Genomic DNA, 19,555 nt, shown 5'->3' with positions numbered 1-19,555 from the left:
AAATTGTTTGATCGCATCTAATCTAGAGTCATGGAGTCGTGTAGCACAGAAACTTCAGCCCAACTCATCCATGCCAAGAAAGGTGCTCCATCTAAGCTAACCCCTTTTGCCCTTGTTTGGCCCATATCCCTCCAAACCTTTCCCATCCATGTACTTATCCAAGTATCTTTTTAAATATTGTTATTGTACCTGCCTCAACTACCTCCTCTGGCAGCTCGTTCCGTATACCCACCACCTGCCTTGGGAGGACGTTGTTCCTCAAGCGCCTATTAAATCATTCCCCTCATCATTAACCTATGTTCTATTGTTCTTGCGCCCCCCCCCCCCCCGCTGGAAAAATACTTTGCTTTCACCCTATCTATTCCACATGATTTTAAATCCCCATAAGATCATCCCTGTGCCTGCTGTTTTCCAAGGAATGAAGCACTATTCAATCCAGCCTCTCCCTATAGCTCCTAGATGCAATTGCTCATAATATCCATGTTCAATTGCTACATAAGTTCATAAGGTATAAGAGCAGAATTAGGCCATTCGCCCTATCAAGTCCACTCAATCATGGCTGATCCAACTCTCCCCCTCATCCCCATTTTCTTGCCTTCTCCCCATAACCCCTGACACCCGTACTAATCAAGAATATCTAGCTCTGCCTTAAAAATATCCATTGACTTGGCTTCCACAGCCTTCTGTGGCAACCAATCCCACAGATTCGCCACCCTCTGACTAAAGAAATTCCTTCTCATCTTCTTCTTACAGGAACGTCCTTTCATTTTCGAGGTCGTGACCTCTGGTCCTAGATTTCTCCCTATTGATATTTAATGTGAAACTTTTTCACCTTATGTTCCCCTCACGATTTTATACACTGGATCTCCATTGCAGAGACTATTTCAGGAAACGATATTGGTTGCAGTTATTTGTTGAACTGTATGTTGTGGTGGCAAGCTTTTAACTCTGACTGGAATGTGCATGCAATCACAAGAGCTTCACGGGATTCTGTTTGTGGCTGTCCTTGTAGGAAGTAGCAGGTCTGAAAGTTGGCGTGGCCGGTCGCATCAACCAGTGGCTCACCAAAACTCCTGAAACAAACAAATCACCTGCAGCTAAACCCTCAGTAAGTCACCCGCCTCTTCCCTCTGCCTTTCATAACACGTGCTATCTCAGGGCAATGATTCTGGGGCATTCCTGTTGAAGTAGGAAGCTCCACCTGCAGCGGTGGCCTGTTCTGAACTTCAATGGTCAATGGTACTTTATTGTCACAGGGACCGAGGTACAGTGAAATCCTTTTGCCTTTGCATACAGTTCAGTGGAAGTAGTACTTTGTTACTTCACTTCGAGATACATTCTGGAAACAGGCCCTTCGGCCCACCGAGTCCGTGTTGACCATTGATAGTCCCCATATACTTGCGCTATCCTACACACTAGGGACAATTTTACCTAAGCCAATTAACCTCCAAACCTGTACATCTTTGGAGTGTGGGAGGAAACCGGAGCACCCAGAGAAAACACACGCCGCCACAGGAAGAACGTACAAACTCCGTACAGACAGCATCAGTAGTCAGGAGCGAACTCAGGTCTCTGGCGCTATAAGTATAAGTCAGCAACTCTACCACTGCACCATCATGCTGCCCTTCAGTTCTTTTCAGCCTGATCACATGCATTGAAGAATGGTTTTTTAACAAAGTGAATGTCTACAGCACGGAGTAAATGTTGCTAAGAGAACTCTACAGCACAGTACGTTTCTTCCAAAATCCTTAACTCAATATGAAACAGAAGCTGATATTGATGGATGTAATTGATAATAACATCCATGGCCAATAGCTACATTGAAAGTAGAAGTATATTGCAGTGTTTTCTCTATAATAGACTGAAATTAAAAAAAATTTAAATTGGGTCTGCTGAAATTTTAAATTTCACTTTACCAGTATTTTTGTCCTTAGAATAGGACGGTGTTCGCTGTGGCTCATTTGGTTACATTCCTGCCTTGTGGTGAAAGATTGTGGGTTTTGACACACTTTTAAAATTGAACTATAAAGATCGAGGCTGACTGCATTGTAGTATAGAAAGAATGCTGTACAGTTGTCTAAAGCTGACAACCCAATGGTATCAATATTGAATTCCCTCATTTCAATTAATACCCTCTTTCTCTCCCCCACAACTCATCACGGAACACATCCATCTCTCTCACCAGCTCCCACACTACGCTCATCTCCACTCCCGGATCCCCATTTCCTTTTATCCCCCCCCCATCTTTCCTGCACCCCCTCTGTCCCTTTCCACCTACACCTCCCTCTGGTTTTACATTTCACTCCTCCTCTTCTCTCCATATCTGACACCCTTTTGTCTCCTTTACACCTACGACCTTTGTCACTCCACCCATCCATTTGACAATCTCCTTGACCTGTATCCATCTACCACTTGACAGGATTTAGCCTGCCCCCACCTCTCTTTTCCAGCTTTCTCCTCCCCACTCTGTCAGTCTAAATGGCCTGTCCCGCCGTACGAGGTAATTCAAGAGTTCTCCCGAGTTTCCCCTGATTCGAACTCGGAGAATTACGGTAATAGCCGCTCGTAGGTACTCGGGGCTCTCGTGGACATTTTTCACAGTGCTGAAAAAACTTCACGAGTTACCGCATTTCCCGAGTACCTGCCGTTAGCATTACGAGCCGCTACAAGACATCCACGAGCTCCGACGTAGCCGCTACGAACATTCTACGTACTTACCACGAGTTTGTTTGTTTTTTAACTCGAGAGAGCTCTTGAATGACCTCGTACAGAGGGACAGGCCCTTAAGGGAAGGTCCAGACACAAAAAGTTGCCTGTCCATGCCCTCCACTGATGCTGCCTGACCCACTTGAGTTCCTCCAGCACTTTGTGTTGAGCTCAAGATTTGCAGTAGATTTTGTGTCTCTTGGTTTAGAGACTGTATCTTCTCCCAGATGGGAGCGGGGAGAAGAAGGAATGACCGAGGTGGGACAAGTCTTTGATTATGTTGCCTGCTTTCCCGAGGCAGTGTGAAGTGTAGATGGAGTCGATGGTGGGGAGTCTGGTCTGTGGGATGGACTGGTCTACATCCACAACTCTCTGCAATTTCTTGCGGCCTTGGGCAGAGCTGTTCCCAAACCAAGCTGTGATGCAAGCCGACAGTGTGCTTTCTATGGTGCATCTGTAGAAGTATGTGAGAATCGTTGCAGACATGCCACATTTCCTCAGTGGCCTGAGGAGGTGGGGGCCCTGGTGTGCTTTCTTAGTTAGCTTTGAGGAAATGCTTTGCAGAATAAGACTAAATCGGTCACAGTATCAACTGGGATTCTACCAACCACTGCTTCAGATCATTGTTTCTCAATTGGTGGAAGCGAAGCTATGCTTGAGGGGGAAAAGTGGAGATGATTTCTGCTTTGCACAAGTGCACCATTGTTAGACTCCCAGCAACGGTTGCGAACTCAGATAAATTCCTTGTCCATTTGAGGGAGGAGAAGATGTGACGGTAATAGACTTCAGCATACAGTGAAAAAAAGAAGCGTGCCCATTTTACTCCCAGAGTTTGAAACAGTAATAGCCCTGTCCCACGGTATGAGTTCATTCCAAGAGCTCTCCCGAGTTTGCCCTGATTCGAACTCGGAGATTTACGGTAATGGCCGCTCGTAAGTACTCAGGGATCTCGTGGACATTTTTCATCATGTTGAAAAATCTTCACGAGTCTTCCCGTGCTTACCTGCCGTTAGCGAGTCTTCCCGAGTACCTGCCGTTAGCGTTACGAGCCGCTAAGAGACGTCCCCGAGCTCCGACGTACCCGTTACGTTCATTCTCCGTGCTTACCACGAGTTTGGTTTTTTTCAAACTCGGGAGAGCTCTTGGAATGAATTTGTACTGTGGGACAGGGCTTTCAGGCATAAGAAAGGTTTGGCATTATGCAGTTATTGTAGTCTCCACAAGAGGGAGGTGTTGTACACTTAAGGTTTAGAACCAAAGGCTGGAAGGAGCTTAACAATTTAATTTATCCACTGTCCAATTTTATGATTTGAAACATGTTTCCACAACTCATTTACATCGACCTTGTGAAAATGTCTTTATGTCGCCAGAAATCTTGTGTAAAGCATAAGGACCTTGTGTGCAGTTTTCTAACCTCTCACCTCTCCTCTTTTCTTGCCTAGTTGATCCCTCTACCTCCTTTCTTCATATCTTCGCTTATTTCTTTCTGATTTGGCATCTCCTATACTTTCTTTCTTCTACTTGCTGGTGATCAGAGACTTTTGTCATTAATCAGGTAAATCTACCTTGACTTTTTTTTATTAATTGTTTATCCAGGGCAATGTTCACATTGAGTAGAGCAAAATGCAATTTTATTTTTCACTAGGTCATTCTAATCAATGCACATGCAAAAACATGATCGTTATGAGAATTGTTAATTATGTTGACTCTTCCCATGCCTCTCACAATTTTCTCCAACTGTGATAGGCTCCAAAGTTAACAGTCCCCTGCATCAGTTGTACAAATAGCATTGACGGAAGATGTACTTATGACAGCATTGACTATTCCTATATGGTTTCATTTAGTTTAGAGATCCAGCGGGGATACAAGCCCGTCAGCCCACCAAGTCCGTGCCGACTAGCAATCCCTGCACACTAGCACTATCCTACACACTAAGGACTATTTACAATTTTACCGAAGATAAATTAGCCTCCAAACCTGTACGTCTTTGGAATGTGTGTGGAAATAGAGCTCCCGGGGAAAACTCACAGGGAGAACGTGCAAACTCCGTACAGATAGTACTTGCAGTCAGGATCTTACCCGGGTCCCTGGCGCTGTAAGGCAGCAACTCTACCACTGTGTCACCCCCCTCTCCTCCCCTCAAGGTCTTTTCAATGAGGCTGATAAATTACATTTCCAAAAGATCAAGACAACAAGATCCAGTTAGAGTACAGAATGCAAAGATAGTTGAGTGTTTTACTGCACTGTAAGAGTCAAGGCGAGAGTCAAGAGTGTTTAATTCTTATATGTACCGACAAAGGAACAATGAAATTCTTACTTGCAAAAGCATAACAGGCCTTTAAGCACACTACTCATAGATAATGTAATAAATAAAATAACATTAAAAACCCCAATATTAGTGCCAAAGGCCCGAATTCTAAGTGAAACCATGAGAGTTCAAACATCATGATTTAGTTAGTGTTGTGTTCAAGAGCCTGATAGTTGTTGGGAAGAAGCTGTTTTTGAATCTGGTGGTCACAGTTTTCAGATTCCTATACCTTCTTCCCGATGGCAGGAGCGAAATGAGAGCCTGGCCAGGGTGGTGAGGGTCTCTGATGATGCTGGCCGCCTTTTATGGCAGCGACTCCTGCAGATCCATTCGATGGTGGGGAGATCAGAACCTGTGATGGACCGGTGGTAGTGTCCACCGCTGTTTGTTATCTCGTCTGTTCCTGGGCGTTCAAGTTGCCGAACCAGGCCGTGATGCAACCAGTCACTATGTTCTCCACCGGACAGATAAATTTGACTTTTATGCCAAAAGAAAATGAAGCAGATTTAGAACTTAGTGCTTTGCTCTGCCTGTTCAGAGCTCTCTTGCTAACAAAACATAAATGGCAAATGCCACCTTATTGTTCTGGGCTCCATCCCCTTGAAGTACCCCCCACATAAATAATGTCAGCCTTCCTCTATCGCCAAGATTCAGCAAGCCTTTTAAAAGAGCCTAGGATTGTGATTCACCAGCTCGAAAGTTGGCAGAAAACTTGAAACCCATTATTGAGTCAGGAGGACACATTGTGCTGAGAGAAATGGGTGGAGAAAAGCAGAATAAATCATTGATTGCCCACATTATCAAACCCACCACTAACTTTAAACCCAGGTGTCAAAGACAGAGTTGATGATTTGTTAGCCCTGCCAGTTGTAGATTTCTTCATAAAAACTACGCTTTAAAGATTTGCTAAAAGACTACCAGAATTAAAGAGACCAGGATTGTTTAGAGGTTTTGGGAGTCTGTTCTATGTTGGTGTTTTATTGGGCAGTAAGTCACACGATGCATTCATTTCAATGTAGTACTGACAGACAGCCTCAGTGTAGCCTTGACATGTATAATTAAAAACTGCCTGGATTGGACCACGCACTTTGGGCTTTGGTTTGTTTTTGCACTATATTAGAATTTTTATTTAACGCAATTTCCTTTTGTTTGTTTATTATGTTGTCTATTGAGTACCGTCTTTACAAACCTGCTGTGCTGCTGCAAGTAAGATTGTCATTGCTCTGTTCTGGAACTTATGACAATTAAACACTCTTGACTCGTGACTGTGGTGTTGAGAGGAAACTATACAATCCTGGCATTGTACATCTGAGTGAACTGAGGCAAATATTCGAGTTTGAGTTGAGTTGAGTTTAGTTTATTCTCAAGTGTACCGAGGTACAGTGAAAAGCTTTTGTTACACGGTCACCAGTTTGTTTGTGTTCCATGTCAGGGATTAGAGAAAATGACCTGCAAGGACCTTCAAGGTCCTGCGAGGAGTGGGATATGCACAGTCCCTTCCTTTCATATAGAGCATGCTGCCTACAGACTCTTTATCCAGAGAGACAATTTAGAATTTTGTCATGGCAGTTGAGGAATTCAAATTCAAGTGAATAATTAAATCCAAAATTATGGGGGGGAAAGTGTGTTGTTAACGTTGACCAATGAGGCAGCAGATTGGTGTAAAATCTCATGTGATTAAGTAATGTCCTTCACCAATGGAAATGGCCTGGCCTGATCTGGTGTGACCTGGCCAACTCTTCACGACACTCTCTGATCTGAGCAAGCCACTCATATCAAGGAAGATAGACACTAAAAGCCGTGCAGTACAAATTTAATATTAATGCAAAACAAAACAAGCTGGTTACGTTTAGGAAGATACAGAGTGCAGAATATAGTTGTCAGCATTGTGGCACGACAGCTCCACAATGTCCAATGTCCACAATGGGGTTGAGGCTTATGGAAAGAAGCCTCCGATAGATGATTACATTTTAGTTATGGAAACAATGGGATGGATTTTGGGGGTTGGGGATAAATCCAGCAGCAGGACTCAGTTTCCATTTACAATGATCGGCCGTTTTTAATTACTTCGGAATCACATTTAACGCTGCGATGTCAACTTTGAAATTCTCTGGACTGAACTCAGAGCAGTTGGAATAAAACTTGTTGAACCGCACTGCAGAAATAAGCTACGTTGATGCAGCAACAAGAGTTCATTGGGCCTCATCTTTGTGGCTAAATTCACAAAGGATGGTAAAGTATGAATTTGGAGACTATAAATCTGCGCACTGTGCATGGTCATCGTTTAGATAACATTCAAAACACAGTATGCTGATGGGTGTTAATTCAAATCTGTTTTGCAAATCGTTGGATCACTACTTTTGGATATGCCTTGCTCTCTAAGTCATACGTGTGATACCCAGTGAACAGAACTACACCACGCTTTGTCTCTTCTGCGCCACATGCAAATTACACCGAAAATGATTATTGAACACATCACAAAGTCGGGAAAAGATGCACAATGTCCCAGTCTGTGTGCTTGTGTCATAGATCTGCAAATGGATATAAGGTGCTGCAGTAGCTCAGTGGGTTGGGCAGCATCTCTGGAGAACATGGGTGGGCGATGTTTCAGATCGGGATGCTTCCTCAGGCATTGAAGAAAGCTGAAGAAGATGCTGCCTGACCTGCTGAGTTACTCCAGCACTTTGTGTCTTTCTGTGTATTAACCAGCATCTGCAGTTCTTTGCTCCTGCATAGATCTGCAAATTTATTTTTGTTAAGATCTTAACAATCTTTGTATCTAATTTCAGGACGTGAGGCCAGGAGATGTATCAAGCAAGCGCAACCTATGGGAGAATAAAACTGACACTTCCAATGGAAAACCAACCACCCCTTCTAAGGTCATAATTGGATAGAAGACATATATCTATATTCATGCCGACTCCAACTTTAACTCAGATGTAAACAGTTACATCTCTGGATTGGCTGCACAAAACAAAGATGTTCACTGGGGAGCTATTTAAATATTATTAGTGATTATCCAAATATTATGCTGAATTTTTTTTTAATTGATCCTAAACCTGTAACTTATCAAAATGAAGAAAAGTTGCGACTGGTATTTTGTGCTCAGATGAATAAGGAGGAACTGTGATAGAGAGTTTAGAGCAAGAGAATAGGTATCAGAATGGGTCTTCAAAAGTTAAAAATGCCATTTTGTCTCCAAGCTCTGGAGACAAATCTGACCTTGGTCACCAGATTCACACACACACAGACAGGCCGGCTTGAAACCTCAGTTGTCATTGTCCCCAGTCAGTGACTGCTTTTGTGTTGGTGATATGTTGCAACAAGTACATTCACACACTTACTGACCTGCCATTTCACCAGGTACCGTTTGTTTAGTTTAGAGATTCAGCACAGAAACAGCTGTATTTCTAAATCTGAGTTGGCCCACCGAGTCCGCTCCGCCACTAATGCCACCCTGTACATTAGGGACAATTTAACAATTATACCAAGCCAATTAACCTACAAACCTGTACATCTTTGCAATGTGCGAGGAATCCGGAGATCCCGGAGAAATCCCACGTGAGTCACGGGGAGAACGTACAAACTCCGTACAGACAGCAGGATGGAACCCGGGTCTCTGGTGCTGCACAGCAGCAACTCTACCGCTGCACCAGCGTGTGCTGGGGAACATAGTGAAACTTTTCAAGACGCCCAAGTCACATAATCCTCTCTATCTGCACGTTTTCAAAGATCAACATCCCTGGTCCATGTGACTGGAAACTTATTTTCACAGAGGAACATTTTGGGTTGCTTTCGCATCCATTGTAGAGTTTGGCACCTCATTTTTCTGGCGGGATCCTCATCCTCCATTGCACTTTCTTTTCAACGTGAAGCTCTCTGAAATGGTGGTCAATATTCGCACAGCTAAAAACAATCTCTGCAGCAGGTTTCTACCGGTCTAAACACAAGCATTCTAATTTAGTCACAACAACTAGGCTTTCTTTAAAAATGTGCTATCTAACGGGTCGACATCTAACTACCTACAAACAAAGGTAGATACAAGGAACTGCAATTGCTGGTTACAAAAAAAGATGCAAAGTGCTGGAGTAACTCAGCGAGTCAGGCAGCATCTCTGGAGAAGTTGGGTAGGTGACGTTTCAGGTCGGGACCCATCTTCACACTGACATGAAACATTGCCTATCCACGTTCTCCAGAGATGCTGCCCGACTCGCAGAGTTACTCCAGCATCTGGTGTCTTTTCTTTACCTACAAACAAATTCCCCCTTTCCACACTGCCCACTTGTTTCCCCCTCTCTCCCCTGTGCCCTACCTGAAGCGCACCCATTTCTCCCTTTCCCCTTCGCCTCGCCCCTTCCACCATTATTGCTTTGGCTTCACAGTTCACGCACCTTCACTCATCTCCTTATCTCAAGCTTTTTGTCTATTCATCTCTGGCTTTTGTCCAATTATCCATCAATCATTAACTCCCTGCCTCCCCGCACCTATCTGTATCCACCATTCATTTGCCCTAGCCTCCCACCCTGCTCGCCCTTATCAGTATCCACCCATCACTTGCCAGGCTTTGTCCCCTCTCCCCACCCACCCACCCATCCAGCTCTCTCCACCACACTACAATCAGTTTGAAGAAGGGTCCCATCCCGAAATGTCGACTGTCCATGTTCTCCATAGATGCCGCCTGACCCACTGAGATACTCCAGCACTTGGTGTCTCTTTTGGTAAATCAGCATCTGCAGTTCCTTCGGTCTACTCAAATGCATTCAATGTTCTCATGCTCAATTACCTAAAATGTGTGATTTGACACAATCACAGTTGCAGTTACACACAGCTTCCCAGCAACAAGTTCATTCAAACTCCTGCCCTGTCCCCCCTTCATTGCAACATCTATTCACCCTGTAGCTGGCAGAGTGCTCATTGTATGGTGGTTTGTCCTTTGTGTGCTGGATTCTGGCCAATGCAAGAACTTGCTGTACATCAACCAAGGTTACCATGCTGATATTAGGGGGTGTTCATTACAATGGGAGGCTGGACAGACTTGGATTGTTTTCTTTGGAATGTTGGAAGTTAAGAGGATTGTAGTACATAGGGTCGACAGACCATCTTCCACGGGATGCAAATGTCAAAGACTAGAGGGCACAGCTTGAAAGTGAGAGGGGTGAAGTTTAAAGGAGATGTGCGGGGCAAGTTTATTTTACACAGAGGGTGGTGGGTGCCTGGAAAGCATTGCCAGGGGTGGTGGTGGTGGAGGTAGATATGATAGTGGGCGTTTAAGAGGTTTTTAGTTAGGCACATGGAAGTATAGGGAATGGAGAGATATGGATCACATGTGGGTAGCGGAGATTAGTTTATCTTGGCATCATGTTTAGCACGGACATTGTGGGCCGAAGGGCATGTTCCTGTACTGTCCTATATTCTGTCGACCTGCTGTTCTTTAAGTTCTTTAACGCTTGCCATTGAAGTTCTGAGTCCTTTATTGGACTTCTACAAATAACTTTTCATTGATGTATACGTGGCCATTTCAATGTTAAAACATTGTTACGAAGTAATTGCCTGACTATGGTCTTCAACCTGTCTGCTGGAGAGCTGAGGCTGGGCTTGGCACAGTTGGTGAGGCAGCATGATTTTGTGAATTGGTGGGTTCATTTGTCAAACTCCCCCTAGTGTATGGGTGAGGGAGAGAACCTGGGTGGAGTTGATAGGGATGTGGGGAAAATAAAAATGGGATTACATTAAAATGGATGCTTGATGCTCCATGGTATGGACTTAATGGGCCAGACGGCCATATTCTGTGATTCTATGATAATGTGTGAATGTGAATTCACAACTACATATTGACGCTCTTACTCTGCACAAAATGAGTGAACCAGTCATACATGCCAATTATATGTGTCATAGAGTCATACAGCATAAAAACAGGCCCTTCGGCCCAAGTTGCCCACGGCGACCGACATGTCCCATCTCCACCAGCAGCTCGTTCCATACACCCACCACCCTTTGTGTAAAAAGAGTTACCACTCAGGTCCGTATTAAATGTTGCCCCCTCACCTTAAACCTTTCTCCTCTGGTCCCCAACTCCCTTACCCTGGGCAAGAAGCTGTGCGTTTACCCGATCTATTTCTCTCATGATTTTGTAAACCTCTACAAGATGACCCCTCATCCTCCTGCTCTCCAAGGAATAGCGTCCGAGCTTACTCAATCTCTCCCTATAGCTCAGGCCCTCGAATACTGGCAACATCCTCCTGAATCTTCTCTGCGCCCTTTCCAGCTCGACATCTTTCCTATAACAAATGTCTTTTGATTATTTTGGCCCAGTGAGTTTGGCAAAGCCGTCTTGGCAACGAGCTCTCCAATTGGCACTGACGTTGGTTCCCATTGCAGTCCTCTGTGCATGTTCACTGGTCTATGCATCGCTTGGGCCACATTATGATTGATTGAATTGCTTGAAAGATGCAGCACAGGAGTGGATAGAAATTTCTTCACTCAGTGGCGTATCTCTGGTATTCCTTGCCCCCCGAGAGCGATGGAGGTCAGATTATTAGACTGAACTGACATGCAAGATATAGCATCGAAACAGGCCCTGCCGACCATCAACCACCCAATTAACACAACCCAAATCCACTATTTGTTAGTTTGATTGAAAGATACATCATGGAAACAGGCCCTTTGACCCACTGAGTCCACGTCTACTATCAGTCACTCGTTCACACTAGTTCTACATCATCCCACTTCAACATCCACTCCCTACACATTAATTGCAAATTTTAGAGGCCAATTATGCTACAAACCCGCATGTCCTTGAGACGTGGGAGGAAACCGGAGCACCCGGAGAAAACCAACACGATCACAGGGATAACTTGCAAGCTCTGCACACAGCACCCGAGGTCAGGATCGAACCTGGGTCTCTGGCGCAGTAAGGCAACATCTCCACTAACTGCATCTCTGTGCCGCCCATAAGTACCAAATGAAAAAACGTATTCTGGTCACACCAGGTGGACTACAATCTATTCAAGGTTTAGTGTTAATGTCTCTGAAAGGGTAAAAAGTTAGCTGGTGTTCAGTGGTTCGTTGAAGTAGGTGAAAAATTAGTTAGGATGCCAAAATGAACAGAGCAACAACTTGTTTTAATAACAATGATGGTAATGGTGAACTTTGGACAAGCGATGAGTCTTCAAACAGCCATCGCTTCCTCTTTTGTTTTGGAAAAAAGGATTAAACGTATTAATTCCATTGTACAGAAGTGCTTATGAAAAACTAGAACATGTATGTTAAAAGAGCATATCACCAGAGTACAGTTTGGTCCATTAATGCGTGGATTCCATTTAAGTGCCCAGGTGTCTTTCTCAAGTCGAGTTGAGTTTATTGCCACGTTACTTGGGCGCGTTTCACCAGCAGATCTGGCACAGAAGGTAGATAGATACATAGGCTGAAAACTGATTGAAGGGAGCATTGAACAGGCGGAGGAGTTGGGCACAAATTATTACAATGTACTCTAGAAAAATGATGACCATTGTCCTTTGTTACACCTAGATTACAACTGGAAGTAAGTTGACAGCAGGTTCAACAGGGGATCATGGCGGTTACATTAATGGTAAGTGAGTTTCATGAGCGCCTCAAGTGGAAATTGAACATTACATCCAGGTACAGTACTTGTAATGTGTTCACAGCACTATTTCCGTCTATGCTGACAGTTATTGTGAATGAACTGTAGCAGCTGAACATTAGATTATTTTATGGTGGTTTCAATAATGTTTATTAGGCGTCAGCAGAAAGGCTGCAAAACCAGTACACTGAGTGAGCGAGAGCATTGAGAACAAAGTGTACGTACGTACCCTTTAAAGGCCAGCATATAAGAAGCGTCTGATGAATGACTGGCCATGTGTCAATGCATCTTTTGTTTCACTGCCGCTGTTCATTACTCTTTACCAAAAAGGTGATAAATCACCTGTTTATTTCTAAAATAAGAATATTTTTCAATGTTATAGCGCCAGCTTTGCCTTGTATTGTCTAAATTTAAATAGACATAGGAATCTGAGCCGTGCTTGTTAAATCACATGTGAGACAAATGTGTTGTGTTAAAATGAAGAGCACGTCAAGACTGGTTATTAATCACTTAGCCACGGCAGCGTTTTAAAAATACCTTATGAAGGATACCAAGAAGTAAACAAGGGTCACATCAGTGTACCTTACAGCAGCTGCGTATTGTTCCTGACTGTGGCACGAAATGAGTAAGGTTCATAATGAGGAAGGAACTCCAGATGCAGGTTTATAACAAAAACACAAAATGCCGGAGTAACACATCATCTCTGGAGGACACAGACAGCCGACATTTCAGGTCGGGACCCTTCTTCAAACAAAAGAAATCTGAAGAAGGATTGCTGATTTCAGTTCATGACGTGGATAGATTTACATCTCCGAATATAGATTTGAAAAATTCTCTTTTAAGGGGCCTTCTCTTCTATTTCTACTTTCCACTTTTTCTTTTTTCTTTTCTTTTTTTATTTTTTATTTTTTATATATACACTTCACGTTTTTCTACTCTCTACCATCTATTTTTCCACTTTTTCCCCTTTCTATTGTTTTCTTTTTCTTGTCTTGCTTACTTCCTTCTCATAACATAAAACTAGAGGTTGTACATAGAATGGATTACGGTATGACATAGTTGGCACCTAAAATTAGGTGCCACTGTATTGTTTTGTACTGTATTAACTTCTAATAAAATAAACAAAAAAAAACAGAACAAAAAAAAAAATCCGAAGAAGGTTCTCAAACAAAAAAGGGCCCCACCTGAAACATCACCTATCCATGTTCTCCAGGGATGCTACCTGACCAGCTAAGTTACTCCAGCACTGTGTGTTTTTATCTTTAAGGTTAACAACTTGCTAGGCATAAGATGGTTGTACAGGCTTGATTAGCAAGGACTGAATGCCCATTGCAAGACTGGAAAGGGTGGAGAGAGGATGTTGCGGGGTTGTTGCCTGGACTTGAGGCCCTTAGATTATAGGGAGAGGTTGGTCAGGCTAGAACCTTATTCCTTGGAGTGCAGGAGGCTGAGGAGTGACCTCATAGAGATGTACAAAATCATAGAATGAATACACAGAGTCTTTAACCCAGAGTAGGGAATCAAGAAACAGAGGACGTAGGTTTAAGGTGGGAGGGGAAAGATTTAATAGGAACCTGAGGGACAACTTTTTCACACAGAGGGTGGGAGGTATATGGAATGAGCTGCCCGAGGAGGTAGTTGAGTCAGGTGTAATAACAACATTTTAAATACATTTGGACAGCTACATGGATAAAGAAGGTTTAGAAGGATGTAGACCAAACGTGGACATGTGGGACTAGTGTAGATGGGTATGTTGGTCAGCATGGGCAAGTGGGGCCGAAGGGCCTGTTTCCATGCTGTATGACTATGACAAATTCAGAAGATATATTAGTGAGGGTCATTATTTTGATATTGATTTAATTTCCTTTCAACATAGTAAGTTACTGTAAGCAGTGATCAACAGCATGTGTGCCATAAGAACAGACCGTGCCTGGGATACTAAACAGATGGAAGATGTTGGCATGGAGAATATAACAGAGAGAACCTTTTAACAGTGTTTAAGAAGGAACTGCAGATGCTGGAAAATCGAAGGTACACAAAAAAGCTGGAGAAACTCAGCGGGTGCAGCAGCATCTATGGAGCGAAGGAAATAGGCAACGTTTCGGGCCGAAACCCTTCTTCAGACTGGAGTTTCTCCAGCTTTTTTGTGTACCTTTTAACAGTGATGGCTTTTCATTCGAAATGGATTAACTGTTCAGTAATAGCAAAATTAAGGATTTTCCACATTGATCTATGAGTAGCGTTTGACTTTCAATTAATTTCCTGCCACAACGTTCAAAATTGACAAGGCAGCATCTGTGGGAAGTTATACAGCACGGAAATAGGCCCTTCGGCCCAACTCATCCATGCCGACCGAGTTGCCTAGCTGATTTAGTCCCACTTCCCTGCTCAAGACCCATACCCCTCCAAACTCTCCTATCCATGTACCTGTCCAAGTGTCTTTTCAATATTGTATGCAGACCCGTCTCGACCACATCCTATGGCAGCTCATTCCATATATGTACTAGTTAAGCTCTGTGTGAAAAACTCTGCCCCTCAGGTCCCTTTCAAATCGTTCCCCTCTCACCTTAAATGGATGTTGTCTACTTTTGGACTCCCCCTCCCCTGGAGAAAAGGCTGCGGCTGTTCACCTTATCTACGCCCCTCATGATTTTGTAAACCTCCATAAGATCACCCCTCAGCCTTTGTACACTCCAGTGGAAAAAAGACCCAACTATCCAGCCTCTCATTATTGCTCAATCCTTCCAGACCAGGCAACATCCGTGTTAATCTCCTTTGCACTCTCTCCAGTTTAATGACATCTTTGCAATAGCAGAATGACCAGAACTGTACAAGTACTACAAATGTGGTCTTGTTCAGCCTGTACTCAATACATTGACCGATGACAAACCCTTTTTTTACCACTCTCTCTCTCGCTGTTTTGTCACTGGCGTGGAATTGTGTACCTGCATCCCCTGGTCTCTCTGCTCTCGCCACATTCCCTCGGGCTCTGTGTATGTCCTGCCCTAGTTTATCTCAGCTCTGTGCAACATCTCACATTTATCCAAATTAAACTCTGTCTGCCATTCCTCGGCCCATTGGTGCCATTAATCAAGATCCTATTGTAATCTTGGATAACATTCTTCACTGTCCCCCATACCACCAAGAAAGAGAGTAAAGATTTCAGGTTAAAAACCTCTTCATCAAAACGGCAATAGAGAGGCCTTGTTTAGTTCAGTTTAGTTTAATTTAGCGTAGTTTAATTGAGTTTAGAGATACAGCGTGGAAACAGGCCCTTCAGTCCAATGAGTCCACGCCAACCCATTCACACTAGTTCTAGGTTATTCCACTTTCACATCCTACACATTAGGAATGTGAAATTGGCATTTTACAAAGGGCCAATTAACCCACAAAGCTACACATCTTCTGGATTTGGGAGGTAACCGGAGCACCTGGACAAAACATATGCGTTCACACAGGGACCGTACAAACTCCGTACGCTCAACACCGGCAGTCAGGATCAAAGTGCTTTCCTCAAAGTCATCATGAAGTGCTTTGAGAGGCTAGTTATGGAACACCTTAAATCCAGTCTACCAAGCAGCCTTGACCCACTGCAGTTTGCTTACTGCCACAACAGGTCCATGGCCGATGCCATCTCCCTGGCCCCACACTCATCCCTGGAACACCTGGATCAGTGAGACGCCTACGTCAGACCTCTATTCATAGACTACAGCTCTGCTTTTAATACCATTATCCCATCCAAGCTCATCTGTACATGTTCACAATCTATGGAAAGAATTACTTGCCACATCAGGGACATTACATCAAAGCTCTGTGCATGAGTTTTGAAAAGTACGTCATTTTAGCAAACGCATCTGATTGTTGTAGAGGGGTTGATTGCGAAGTGATTGATTGAAAGAGCAAAGTTTTTGTGTTACTACAGTCTTCATTTTGTTTGCACAGAATAAGTTAAAAAAAACTTCTTGGTATTCCTAAACAAGCCCAATTGTTCTGCTCCCCATGGAGTTTGAGTGACTGCAACAGGAGTTCATTGATGTTCTATTTTTAGATGGGATGGATTTGATTGGCAACTATATTTGGCCATACCTTGACGAATTATCAGGCTCCATTAATTGCCATTCACACTCGATGCCAACAGCATATGAACTCCGTTGAATGCTTCAACCATTCAACACGGGAAGGGTTAAAATGACACATTTCTGAAGAGCAGGTCACGTTCGTTTTTTTTAACTCTTAACCTTGATCCGAAATGTAGACACAAAATGCTGGAGTAACTCAGCGGAACAGGCAGCATCTCTGGATAGAAGGAATGGGTAACGTTCGGGTCGAGACCCTTCTTCAGTCTGACCCGAAAACCCTGACCCAGTCTGACCTTTCCTCAGTTGACACAAAACGTCACCCATTTCTTCCATCCCGAGATGCTGCCTGTTCCGCTGAGTCACTCCAGCATTTTGTGTCTTTAAACCAGCATCTGCAGTTCCTTCCTACACATTTGGTCTGGAATGTTCATTGGCACAGAACTCATTTGATCTCTCTTTCTTTCATCAGCAGGGATGGCACCTTATGAAAATGGGCCTTAAAGACATCTTCACAGAATACTGACCCACACGGTTCTGAGGCACCTAGTTGAGTTTTCTTTATTTATGGAGTATTTTATGAACAAATGTGTCTTCACATCTTCCCAGTCATCGCCACGTGTAATATCAATGCATCGAAAATCTGTATTTGTAACGGATATTCATAGGTCTACTTTCCCTTTGTATCGATTTCAGAATTCCTGATATTGCCTACAAGAAATGTGCTGTGAGATTCAAACATTTATAACATTGATTATACATACTTGAAAACAAAATTACTTATCGCAAGGAGAACATTTTGATCATGAATTCATTGATGAGTTAAATGTTAAAACCAATACGGTTTGTGATCAGACCTTTTCCCCAATTTTGCCTAATAGATAATTTTTTTATTTTTTTTCTCATTTCTGTTAAATATGTTTCAATAGGTTTAAAATTGATTTATAATAGTGGTACTGATCATGGAATGGTTCAGTTTGCTAAGTGCGGAGGAACGTAGAGATTCATCACAGATAACAATCACACTTTCCAGCTTTGTAGCGTAATAAGAATAGAAAGCTTTCAACTAGCTTAAATAGCGAGATCATATATTCAGCAATAAACCAAATAGATGCCTGCATCACAGTGTATTTGAAATGTCCACGTTTCCCGCCATACTTTAGTTCCATCCTCAGGCTTTGGGTGTTCAAAATGAATTCTGAAACAAACAAAAAATATAGAATCTGCCTCAATTATTAAAAAATTGTATCATTATATTTTAAGGTATGAGTGTTTGTGTCTGTGTGTGTATGTACTGTATGTATGTGTTTACTGAGAGATAGATTAATGGGCATGGTATTAAGAGAAATAAATGAGTTATGCATTTTCCAAAACACTGAACTTCCAATATGCATGTTACAGGAATTGTATTTCATACATTTTGATGTATTACACTCTTATTTATATCTTTAACTGCATACGTGACAAATACAGAAAGGGTGTAAAGGTCTTGGTTTGGAAAGAATTTGGAATTGTTAAAACATGAACAGTTTCACTTTGAGACTGAGTGGGGGGGGGAAAACTCCTTCTGTACTTGGTCATCTCTGCAACAAGTCAAGTCAAGGTGAAAATCCAGCCCAAAGATGTGCTACAAATGCTACGCTATCAACCATTTTGGTTTTTGTTTGGTTTACATATAACATGAAATGCAAATGCACTCAATTATTGTATAGGTCTGAAAAGAAAACTATGCAACTTTTATCTTAAGTCATTCTGCTTTTTGCCACTTTGTGAACACCACAACTAGTTACGGCGTGTTAGGCAATTGCATTTTTCATTAAAAGTGTTCAAAAACAATGTATTTTGACAATGGCAATTCACAATAAATAGATTATTTCTATAAGCTGACTCAGAATGTTTATTAGCTGGGGAACTCATCTAAAATTACCCCCAACATATGTTGCGTTTTGCATAATTCAGTGGTGTTGAAGAATTGACCATCATTTAGGAGCAGTTATTGTGAGCAGTTTTGAGCCCCATATCTGAGGAAGGATGTGCTGGCATTGGAGAGGGTCGAGAGAGGGTTTACGAGAATGATCCCAGGGCTGGTCGGGTTAACATTTGATGAGTGTTTGAAGAATCTGGGCCTGAACTCACTGGAGTTTAGAAGGATGAGGGAGGACCTCATTGAAACTTAACGAATAATGAAAAGCTTAGGTAAAGTAGATATGGAGAGGATGTTTCCAGTAGTGGGAGAGTCTAGGACCGGAGAGCACAGAATAAAAAGACGTACCTATAGAATAGAGATGAGGTGGAATTTCTTTAGTTAGAAGGTGGTGAATCTGTGGAATTCATTGCCACAGACGGCTGTGGAGGACGTCATTGGGTATTTTTAAAGGGGAGGTTGACAGATTCTTGATTGGTAAGGGTGTCTAAGGTTATGAGGAGAATAGGTTTGAGAGGGGAAGATAGATCAGTGAAGATTGAGTGGTAGAGTAGACTCTATGGGCCAAATGTCCTCATTTTGCTACTATGACATGAACATGAACAGACAATGAATCGGAAATCCCTCCACTGAGCATTCACTGCTGGGTTTATGAAGGGGAACTCTGAATGGCAGGTGCTACCGGTTCTGGTTGCCTCATTACAGGAAGGATGTGGAGGTTTTGGAGAGGGTGCAGCAGAAGCTTACCAGCATGATGCCTGGATTAAGGGGTATTAGATACAGGGAAAGGTTGGGCAGACTTGGATTGTTTTTTTCTGGAATGCCGGAAGGGGTGGAAGATTGCAACCTTCACGTGGTCTGCCCTGTTTCGAATAATGCAATCAACTCGACGTGCACAAACGGAAGATCAAATAGTTGTCCAACAACGTTAGGCTGGGCAC

At 43.0% G+C, this 19,555-nt stretch overlaps 1 protein-coding gene across 8 annotated transcripts in view; it reads left to right on the top strand.

Annotated features, from left to right (window-relative positions):
• Positions 1-18,572, top strand: part of cald1 (caldesmon 1) — a 186,699-nt gene extending 168,127 nt beyond the window's left edge. For 6 of the 8 annotated variants that reach the window (XM_033039563.1, XM_033039559.1, XM_033039561.1 and 3 more), the window contains 4 exons: positions 1,013-1,108; positions 7,804-7,893; positions 12,542-12,602; positions 17,163-18,572. In XM_033039563.1, coding sequence (XP_032895454.1) covers positions 1,013-1,108; positions 7,804-7,893; positions 12,542-12,602; positions 17,163-17,194 — 279 coding nt within the window. In that variant the 3' untranslated portion in view covers positions 17,195-18,572. Of the gene's footprint in view, positions 1-1,012; positions 1,109-4,148; positions 4,563-7,803; positions 7,894-12,541; positions 12,603-17,162 lie in introns of those variants that run through there. The other 2 variants (XM_033039564.1, XM_033039566.1) reach the window with 2 other exon arrangements.
• Positions 18,573-19,555: the final 983 nt, after the last annotated feature.

Source organism: Amblyraja radiata, chromosome 21 (assembly GCF_010909765.2).
Source record: "Amblyraja radiata isolate CabotCenter1 chromosome 21, sAmbRad1.1.pri, whole genome shotgun sequence".
Classification (NCBI taxonomy): Eukaryota; Metazoa; Chordata; class Chondrichthyes; order Rajiformes; family Rajidae; genus Amblyraja; species Amblyraja radiata.
Note: the sequence above shows the minus strand (reverse complement) of the source record. Positions and strands in the feature narration are given on the sequence as shown.